General features: G+C 34.9%; 1 protein-coding gene across 6 annotated transcripts in view; it reads right to left on the reverse strand.

Moving 5' to 3' along the window:
* Window positions 1–11,538, reverse strand: part of LARP1B (La ribonucleoprotein 1B) — a 119,051-nt gene that overhangs the window by 13,470 nt on the left and 94,043 nt on the right. For all 6 annotated transcript variants that reach the window (XR_004625843.1, XM_034661628.1, XM_034661624.1 and 3 more), the window contains 2 exons: window positions 8,703–8,914; window positions 8,076–8,182 (listed from right to left, as the gene is read on the reverse strand). Coding sequence is in view for 5 of the 6 variants with exons in the window: in XM_034661628.1 (XP_034517519.1) it covers window positions 8,076–8,182; window positions 8,703–8,914 (319 nt within the window). In the remaining variant the exon portion in view is untranslated. The remainder of the gene's footprint in view (window positions 1–8,075; window positions 8,183–8,702; window positions 8,915–11,538) is intronic.

Genomic DNA, 11,538 nt, shown 5'->3' on the forward strand with positions numbered 1-11,538 from the left:
TCCCTCCCCCACCTTTTTTAAAAAAGATTTTATTTATTTATTGATGGTATGGGGGAGAGAGCAAGCCCAAGCAGGGGGAATGACAGGCAGAGGGAGAAGCAGGCTCCCCACTGACCAAGGAGCCCAATGTGGGGCTTGATCCCAGGACCCTGGGACCATAGCTGAGCCAAAGGCAGCCACTTAATTGACTGAGCCACCCAGGTGCTTTAGTTTAATACTGTAGCTTTGTAGTAACTTTCACAGTCAGGAAGTGTTAGTCCTCCAATTTTATTCTTTCTCTGTAAGACTGTTTTGGCTTCTCAGGACTCCTTGCAATTTCACATGAATTTGAGAATAAGGTTTTCTATTTTGTGAAAATATGTGTTGTCAGACACATAGATCAATGGAACGGAATAGAAAACCCAGAAATGAACCCACAAATGTATGGTCAACTAATCTTCAACAAAGCAGGAAAGAATATCCAATGGAAAAAAGTCTCTTCAACAAATGGTGGTGGGAAAACTGGACAGCAACATGCAAAAGAATGGAACTGGACCACTTTCTTACACCATATACAAAAATAAATTGAAAAGGAGTGAGCGACCTAAATATGAGACAGGAAACCATCAAAATCCTAGAGAAGAACACAGGCAGTAACCTCTTTGACACTGGCCATAGAAACTTCTTACTGGACAGGTCTTCAGAGGCAAGGGAAACAAAGCAAAAATGAACTGCCGGGACTTCATCAAGATAAAAGGCTTCTGCACAGTGAAGGAAACAATCAACAAAACTAAAAGACAACCTTTGGAATGGGAGAAGATATTTGAAAATGACATATCAGAAAATGGGTTAGTATCCAAAATCTATAAAGAACTTACCAAACTCAACATGCAAAAACAAAAAATACAGTTAACAAATGGGCGGAAGACACGAATAGACATTTTTCCAAAGAAAACATCCAGATGGCTGACAGACACATCACTCATCATCAGGGAAATACAAACCCAAACCACAATGAGATACCACTTCACACCTGTCAGAATGGCTAAAATAACAACATAGGAAACAACAGATGTTGGCAAGGATGTGGAGAAAGGGGAACCCTCTTACATTGTTGGTGGGAATGCAAACTGGTGCAGCCACTCGGGAAAACAGTATGGGGGTTGCTCAAAAAATTAAAAATAGAGAACTACCCTCCAACCCAGTAAATGCACTACTAGGATACAAAAATACTGATTGGGAGGGGCACATGTACCCCAATGTTTATAGAAACATTATCAACAACAGCAAAATTATGGACAAAGCCCAAATGTCCATCGACTAATGAATGGATAAAGAATATGTGTTGTGTCTGTGTATGTATACATATACATACGTGTGTATATATATACACATACAATGGAATATTACTCAACTATAAAAAAGAATGAAATCTTGCCATTTGCAACAACATGGATGGAGGTAGAGAGTATTATGCTAAGCAAAATAAGTCAGTCACAGAAAGACAAATACCATATGATTTCACTCAGGTGTGGAATTTAAGAAACAAAACAGATGAACACGGGGGAAATAAAGAAAGAGAGGCAAACCATAAAACAGACTCTTAACTATAGGAAACAAACTGAGGGTTACTGGAAGGGAGGCCAGTGGGGGGATGGGTTAAATGGGTGATGGGTATTAAGGAAGGCCCTTGTGATGAGCATTGGACTCTTTGTATGTAAGGGATGAATCACCAAATCCTACACCTGTAAGTAAAATTACACTGTATGTTAGCTAACTGGAATTTAAATAAAAATTTGGAAGAAAAAAAAAGGCTGTTGGAATTCTGATAAAGATTTTGTTGAATCTATAGATCACTGTAGATAGCACTGACGTCTTAACAATGTTAAGTCTCCCTATCCATGAACAGCAAATGTCTTTCCAATTGTTTAGGTCTGCTGTAATTTTTTCAGCAATGTTTTGTAGTTTTCAGCATACAAAACTTCCACCTCTTTGGTTAGGTTTTTTTCCCCTAAGTATTTAATTCTTTTAGGTGCCAATATAAATGGAATTGCTTTCTTAATTTCCTTTTCAAATTGTTCAATGCTGGCATATAGAAACACAACTGATCTGTGTTTTGTACCCTGTAACTTTGCCAAATTTATTAGCTTTAGTATCTTATTCATTGATCCTTTGGGATTTTCTATGCATGGAATCACATTATCTATGACTGGAGACAGTCTTACCCCTTCCTTTTTTTTTTTTTTAAGACTTTTTTTTTTTTCATTTGAGAGAGAGAGCTAGAGAGCACAGCGTGGGGGGCGGGGAGGCAGAAGCAGATTCCCTGCTGAGCTGGGAGCCTGACACGGGGCTTGATCCCAGGACCTGGACATCATGACCTGAGCTGAAAGCAGATGCTTAACCATCTGAGCCATTCTAGGTGCCCTTTACCCCTTCCTTTTTAATTTGATGTCTTTCCTTTCCTTCTCTACCAGCTCTGGCTAAAACTTTCAATACAACGTTGAATACCAACAGTGAAAGCAGGTATCCTTGTCTTGTTTCTGACCTTAGGAGGACAGATTTTAGTCTTTCACCATTGAGTATGATGTTAGCTGTGGGTTTCTTAAAAATACTTTTTATCATGTTGAGGGATTTTCCCTTTATTCATAGTTTTCGAAGACTTTTTAATCATAAAAAGATGGTGGATTTTGTCACATGTCTTTTCTAGGTCAACTGAGATAATCATGTAGTCATTTCCTTAATTCTTTTTTAAAAAATTTTATTTATTTTAGAGAGAGAGAGTGTGTGTGCAAGTGGGGGCAGGGGGAGAGAGAGAATCCTTAAGCAGACTCAGAGCTTGATGTGGGGCTTGATCCCAGGACCTGAGATCATGACCTGAGCCAAGATCAAGAGCGGGCTGCTTAACTGACTGAGCCACCCAGGTGCCACAGTCACTTCCTTAGTTCTATTAATATGTATATTACCCTGATTTTCTTATGTTGAACCACCCTTGCATTACTGAGATAAATTCTACTTGGTCATGGTGAATAATCTTTTCTATATATTGCTAGATTTTTTAAAGATTTATTTTTATTTTTATTTATTTATTTTTTTAAGTAGGCTCCATGATCAACGTGGAGCTTAAGCGCACAACCCTCAGATTGAGAGTCACAAGCTCTACTAATTGAGCCAGCCAGGTGCCCCTGACAACTGCTGGATTTCATTTGCTAATATTCTGTTGAGAACTTCTGCATCCATATTCATAAGGGACACTTATATAATTTTATTTTTTTGTGATGTCTTTATCTGGTTTTGGTATCAGGGTAATACAGGCCTCGTAGAGTAAGCATTCCCTTCTCTTCAATTTTTTGGAAGAGTTTGAAAGGGATTAGTGTTAATTCTTCTTTAAATATCCGGTAGAATTCACTTCAAGTGAAGCCACTTGGTCTGGAATTTTCCAAATTCCAGGGGATCTCTTATTACTGATTTGATCTCTTTACTCTTATGTATGGGTTGAGATTTTCTATTTCTTGTTGAATCAGTTTAATTTGTATGTTTTGAGGAATTTGTGCATTTCTTCCGGGTTATCTAATTTGTTGATGTATAATTGTTCATACTATTCTCTTTGAATCCTCTTATCCCTGTAAGCTTGGTTAGTTATGTTTCCATTTCCATTTCTGATTTTAGTTATTTGCATCTTCTCTTTTTTCTCTGGCAGTCTAGCTAAAGAAACTTTGTTAGTTTTGTTGATCTTCTCAAAGAACCAACATGTTTTTACTTATTTTCTCTACTATTTTTCTCTTCTCTTTATTGTTTATTTTTGCTGTCATTTTCAACATTTCCTTTCTCCCTCTGCTAGCTTTGGGTTTATTTTGTTCTTCATTTTCAAGTTTTTTAAAATATAATGTTAGGTTACTGATTTGTGATCTCTTTTCTTTTTAAATGTAGGCATTTATAGCTACAAATTTCCCTCTGAGCACTGCTCTCCTTGCATTCCATTAAGACCTGGTATGCTATGTTTTTACTTTCATATATCTCTAAGTATTTTCTAATTTCCTTTATGATTTCTTCCTTGACTCATGGGTTAAAAGTATGTTGCTTAATTGCCACATATTTGTGAATTTCCCAGTTTTACTTCTGTTATAGATTTCTACTAATTTCATTCCATTGCAGTCAGAGAAAATACCTTATATGGTATCTCATTTAAAATCTATTGAAGTTTTTATTTTGGTCTAACACATGGTCTATTGTGGAGAATGTCCTGTGTGTGCTGTTATTGGGGAGAATATTCTATATATATATCTGTTAGGTCTAATTTGTTTATTGTGTTGTTCAAGTCCTCTATTTTATTACTCATCTTATGTCAAGTTGATCTATGCATTACTGAAAATAGTGTATTGAAATCTCCAACTATTCTTGCAGAACTGTTTATCTCTCCTTCCAATTTTTTCAATTTTTCTTCATATATCTTTTTAAGAAAGATGTATTTATTTATTTGAGAGAAAGTGGTAGGGAAGGGCAGAGGGAGAGAATCTTAAGCAGACTCCCTGCTAAGCATGGAGCCTGACATGGGGCTAGATTCCACAACCCTGAGATCATGAGCTGAGCTGAAATTAAGAGTTGGATGCTTAACCGACTAAGCTGCCCAGGTGTCCCAATTTTTGCTTCATAGATCTTGAGGGGCTGGTATTAGTTACATATATGTTTATACAATTAACCCTTGAACAACGCAGGGGTGCTGACACCCCACACAGTCAAAAATCCATATGTAAGTTTTGACTCCCTAAAAACTTAACTACTAATAGCCTACTGTTGACCAGAAGCCTTGCCAATAACATACACAATTAACACATACTTTTTATATTATATGTATTACATACTATACTTATAATAAAATAAGCTAGAGAAAAGAAAATGTTAAAAAATCATAGGAGGAAAATAATATTTATAATACTGTACTGGGGATATAACTATAACTGGAGTAAATGAATCTGTATTCATATTAATCAGGATTTATTTTAGCAACATTCTGCAGATTAGGAACAAATAGATCAGGGTTTACTCAGTTTGAGATTTGGAGATATTAGAGGCATAAAATAAGTCTAAGAGCAAGAATCTAGAATTCAATCAAAATTTATGAGACAAAAAGACAAGAAAATTAAAATTTTTAATCAAAAGATAATGCAAAAAAAACAGAACGAGATTTATAACAGATGACCCACCTACTGGCATGATCACACAGTGGACTTTAAAATAACTATGATTAGATTAATATGTAGAAGGAACTCACGGAAAGGAGAACAATATGCATGATACAGAATTTCAGCAGGAAAAGGAGAACTATTATTAAAAAGTCAAATGGTATTACAAAATATATGAAGCACAATATCAGAAATGGAAAATCGCTGTGACAAACTTATCAGGAGACTGGACACAGCTGAAGAAAGTAAACTTGAACATGGGTCAATCAAAATTTCCAATGTGAATTACAAAGAGAAAAAGTAGAAAAAAACCCTGGATCATCTAAGAGCTGTGAGATATTAACAAATGGTCTAATGTACATGTAATTGGATTCCCAGAAGGAGGAACAAACAACAAGAACACAAGGCAAAAAATACTTGAAGAGATAAGAGATGAAAATTTTCCTAACTAAATAAAAGACAACAAACAATAAATCCAATAACTTCAGAGAACCACAAGCAGGATAAAACCTTGTGTGTCACAAACATATATACACATATAACCTTATCCATACCTAGATCCATCAAAGAATTTTATACTCAATAAGAGTATCTTTCAAAATAGAAAAAAAACAAACTTCTCCTAATAAACAAAAGTTGACAGAATCCACTGCTAATAGACTTGTACAATAAGAAATGAAGAGCAATACAAATGGTAAAAATGAGAGCAAATGTTTTAAAAATTTCTCACATTGGGGCACCTGGGTGGCTCAGTCAGTTAAGCTCCTTTCAGCTCAGGTCATGGTCTCAGTGTCCTGCAATTGAGCCCCAGGGATCCTCTGATCATCTAGCTCCCTGCTCATTAGGGGGTCTACCTCTCCCTCCTCACCCCCACCATGCACTCTCTTTCTATCTCAAATAAATAATATCTCTGTGAATAAACAAATACATAAAATAAAAATTTCTCATGTCTTTAAAAGATAACTATCTAAGAAAAGTAATAAAGCATAGCACAGAGGATGGGAGAAAATGGAACTCTATGGTATTAAGATTCTTATGCTATAAATGTAGTGGTATAATATTATTTGAAAGTAGACTAAGTTGAAATGTATATTATGAACAGTAGAAGACCAGTAAAAAACAAGATATAACTGAGAAGCCAATGGTAGAGATAAAATAAAAACTCAACTGATTCAAAAGATGAAAGGAAAAAGAACAAAGACACGAGAAAAGTAGAATATAAAATAGTAGATTTAAATCCAACCACATCCATAATTACATTAATGTAGATGATCTAAAGATAGGAATTTTGATAGTGGGTGAGGCTGTGGTGTGGAAGGCAGGGAATGCAGGGAGTATAATGGAACTCTCAGTACCTTCCACTCAATTTTTGCCGTGAACCTAAAACTACTCTAAAAAATAGGTCGATTTTAAAAGCTTACAGTCATTATTATAAATACTTGTCTGTCACCCCCGAATTAAGCTCCAGAAAGGCAGGGACTATAATTATCTTGTTCCCTGCTGTATACTCACAGTGCCTAGGAAAAGTGCCCAACACAATGTTAAGCCCCTGCTTTCCTGATACATTTTACTTGTGGGAGAAGGTGGAGTGGTGCCTGGGAATGAATAAATCACTATATAGATGAATTATTAATAACAAAAGATATAATGCAATAAAAAATGAATTGTAAGGAACATATTCCTAACTAAATGTTCCATTAAATGTTCTAACTAAACTAAATGTTATTGACTAAACATCTTTCACCATTATTTGCTAATCTCTAAATATACTGCTCTGATTAAAAAAAAAACTACCCTGGAGGGGCGCCTGGGTGGCTCAGTCGGTTAAACGTCTGCCTTCAGCTCAAGTCATGATCCCAGGGTCCTAGAATCAAGTCCGGCATTGGGCCCCTTGCTTAGCGGGGAGCCTGCTTCTCCCACTGTCCCTCCCCCTGCTTGTGCTTTCTCTCTCTCTAATAAATAAAAATCTTTAAAAAAATACCATGGAAAATAAACTCTCAAAATCACTTAGAACACAATAACCATAAGTATACAATAGGAGTGAAAAAAACATATACACATTTTATCTTTTAAGGACAATATATCTAATGAGAACAAAATGTAAAAGTACCAAATATCACTGGAAAGACAGAGGTAGAGATTTTCAGATCATGATAAACTCACTAGCTTTTCTTTGAATAAAACTATTTAATTCTTCCCTTCTACTAACCAAATAACACTTTTTCCTAAAGCTAAGTTTTCATTTAGAAAGTTGGTCAGATAACTATTCTGAAAAGTATCTACACAAACACAAAACGAGTTTACAAGAAACACAAAGCAATTAGCAACAAATCACCTCTGCATCCACTGTATATGACAAAACATATCATATGATATCGCACAACCGGCACCATCAAAGCCTTGCTTTATCATCTCTCTTGAGGTAAATAGTCTTTTTTAAAAAAAATAAAGCTAAAAGAAATACCACTTAATACTAACAGTCAGCTAATCTATTTCCCTCCAAAAGGAAAAATTTCAAAATAATAAATAAATAATAAATACTTGTCTGTCAAGTATTTATTTCCATATTCTTTATATAGTTTGAGTAGGTTGTTTAGCACATTAATTCACTGAGAACCTACTATGCCATGAGAATCTGGACTCTTTCGTAAGCTTAAATATTTTTTCTCTAAGAGTACACACTTGTGGAAACTAGTTTAAATGGGAAAAAAATTTTCCTACTCAAGTATTCCTTAATGTACTTACTGGAAAATTGTCCCACTTATTTCCCTTCCTTTGGCTTGTTTTTAAAAACTATTTTCATTGTTCCATACTTTGCTAACATATAAATTTTTAAATATTCCAAATATCTAATTAGTAACTGTTTTCAGCAAACTTAGAATAAAAAACAAAAGCACTGTTTGACAAATATAGTACCTGACAGAAGATGTTCTTGGCCCGTGATCTCTGGAATCCATAACCCAACCAACATGACACTCTAGAGGGGGATTTGTACTATGTCTTGTTTTTCTCTTTCTTGGACTCTAAAGAAAAAGAAGTCAAACATTGCAATTATTTCAGTAGTGTGAACTTCACAAGTAAATTAAAACCCTCTGACTGTATAACTAGCTCAAACATTTTCATACTGTGGATGACACATTATGAAATCACATGAAGTCACAAAACTCAAACATCTCATATACAAGTTACAAAGCTTAACAGAGAAGGACCTTTGCTAGGTTTCAACACAAGGATTAAAGGAAATACAACTTAGTGTGATTCTTCATTATACCTTCTGATCAACATTAATTACACTACAAATTGTAAAAAAGTTGTTCTTTAACCTGAAAAAACATCACTANTTAACGCCGGGATCACGCCCTGAGCCGAAGGCAGACGCTTAACCGCTGTGCCACCCAGGCGCCCCGAAAAATACCATTTTTAAGCGAATTCTTACAATCTAAAATATATATTTTAAAAAACACGATAGAAACTAAAAAGTCTCATACTGTAGTGTTAAAGGATATAAAATGCAGGCTTTATACTACTGCTTATTTTGTGTACCTTTACATCAATAGCTTTTGGTTCTTTAACAACAGGATAAAACCTTGGTGTTTTGTTTGGATCTTGCAATCTGGGTGTTCGAGGTGTTTTAGGTGTCCTTGCAGGATAAATTCTAGGAGATTTTGGAACAGCCGTAGGTAATGAAGGGGCCATTGTTGCTGAAGATATTTCTGAAACATCAAACAGCTGCTGGGCTAATTCATCACTCAAATCTGCAAAACAAAAAACTAGTTAAATGTATTTAGATGCTAAGAAAGTATTTTACTTGAGAACAAAGGTAATTCTGAAGTTTTCTACCCTCAAAAGATTTTTTCATTAGAAAGATTTAAAAGTGTAAGAATAAAAAACAGTTGTCTGCACACCCCCTCTTTACTAAATTTTAATGTTGCTATATCTGTTTCTGACTTTTTTTTAAAAGAAAAATAGGCTGAAGCCCACTTTATAACCTTCCTCAACCCCCTTACACTTTCCCTCCTCAGAGACGACCAGGCTTTCATATTTGGTATTTTTATCTATTATTATATACATATATGTAATAACATTATTTTCCATAATTAACTTTACATAAGTGACATCATACTATATGCATCATTCTGCGAGCTTTTACAGTCATATTTTGAGATTTGATTATTCAAATTCTACTCATAGTGCTTTGGCTTATTCATTTTCACTCCAGAAGATTATGCCGTTATACAAATATATTAAAATTTATTCATTCTCCTGAAGATACACAGGTATGTTATTTCTAAATTTTTGGTATAATCAAAGATGCTGCAGTGAACGCTGTTAAACATGTCTGTCTTTACCGGTATGAGAATGTCTCTAGGATTCATATGTGAAATGGAAATGTTGACTAAAATGACACACGTATCTTCTGACTTACTGATTACTGATGGCCAAGGTGATTTCTATAATGAATGGTTTCACCAATTTATACTCCCACCAGCAGCATGAAAAAGTCTCAGTGATTTAATACCCTGGTTAAGACTGGGTTTTGTTTAGACATTTAAATATTTTTCTATCTTATGGGACTTAAATGGTATTTGTATTTCTTTGGTTACTAGTGAAGTTGAGCCTATTTTCATATGTATAGTCATCATTCAGATTTGCCCTATCATGAGCTCATCATTTGTATCCTGACTATATTTCTATTGGGTTGATTTGCTTATTAATTAATTAGTTTGTAAAAATATCACGGTAATAAGATACTAATAAGTAAGCAAGCAGAATGCAAGCTCTGTTTCTATACGGGTTTTCTTCAGATTTCTTTTGATTCATATAACAAATTTTTTTCATCATTCAACACCTATTATTGAGTGCCTACTATATGCCAAGCACTAAACACAAGGTTGTAAACTCAAAAGTGAACTTACCTACTCTATTACCTAATTTCCCTAACTTCCCCTTTCCCCTCCCAATCTGTTATCAGAATGTTTTCTGAAGAGCAAATTAGGATATATTTCATGTATCTTACTTAAAATCTGTCAGTGTTTTCCTTTTGCATCTGGGAGAAGTCTAGTCTCTATCATGGCATATTATGACTTTACTGATTTTGACTCATCTATTGTCTTTCACCACCTCAGTTTTGGTGCCTCAGATAGCAACCTACTTGATCCTGTTCTGTTGCTTGGTATCTTTTCACATGCTTTTTCCTCTTTCTGAAAGTCCCTTTCCCTTATCTTTTTACACCCAATTGAACTCATACCCTTCCTTTAATACCCAGCACAGATGTTACTTTCCCTGAGAATTTGAAGCATTCCTTGAACATCTTCTGCCAAAAAATTAATCAATTCTATTTTGTGCCACCTTTGCATTTTCTCCATTTATTGTTTGATTAATTAAATTAAAATTTATTTTCTTATATATTATCCCATTAGCTGCTAAGAATAAGTCCCGGTGGTTTCCTAAGAGCAAGGGCCACTATCTTATATTTGTATACCAGCGCCTATAATAGTGTTAACAAAAAAAAACATATACCCACCAAATGACTGATAACTGAATTGTGTTAATACAGATTTTTCTTGGACCAAAAAGTTATGCAATCACAAGGATAAAGCTATGATCACACACTGAAAAATATGTTAAATTCAGCACCTCTGTAAAAGAAATATTTAAAGATCTAGGGACAATAACAGTAGGCTTCCTAACATCTAGATTATGGTTTGGTTTCCAAATTCCATTTCCCACTGATCTGGTCCTCTAAAAGAAATAAAACCTGGAGCACAAAGTATAATATGCCTGGGAAATCTTGAGTCAGAAAACAATGAAGTTAAAAAAGAAAAAAAAGAAAAAACTAGAATAGGTCATGAGGATACAGCAGCAAACTTTAGTGGACCCCACCAGCCAAAAACGAAGCACTTTGACCACTAAAAATAATGACTGAAATTGAGTAAACATGTCAAATAAATAAGTTCTATGAATTCATAATGGTACCTTAAAACAATCACATTTGTAGGTTGCTAAGACACAAAACTCATTGTTCTAAAAACTGATAAACAGAATACAAAGAAAGAAACAAGCATTTATCCTTCCTTTCCTGGAAAAATTGAATTTCAGAGTAACCAAAGAGTTGATAAAAGAATATTCTTCTTTATAGTATTCTAGGTAAGAAACAAAGAAGGAATGACAGAATTAGAAGATGACTAAAAAAAAAAAAGATGGGATTGGAGGTTAAGATGGCGGAGGAGTAGGGGACCCCTTTTTCAGCCGGTCCCCTGAGTTGAGCTGGATAGGTACCAGCAGCAGGAATATCCACGGAATCAGCCTGAGACGCAGGAAGATACATCTGGATCTCTACAAATGAACATCTCCAGCGCTGAGTATCGAGGTACGAAGC

This window comes from Ailuropoda melanoleuca, chromosome 5, assembly GCF_002007445.2.
Source record: "Ailuropoda melanoleuca isolate Jingjing chromosome 5, ASM200744v2, whole genome shotgun sequence".
NCBI classification, from domain to species: Eukaryota; Metazoa; Chordata; class Mammalia; order Carnivora; family Ursidae; genus Ailuropoda; species Ailuropoda melanoleuca.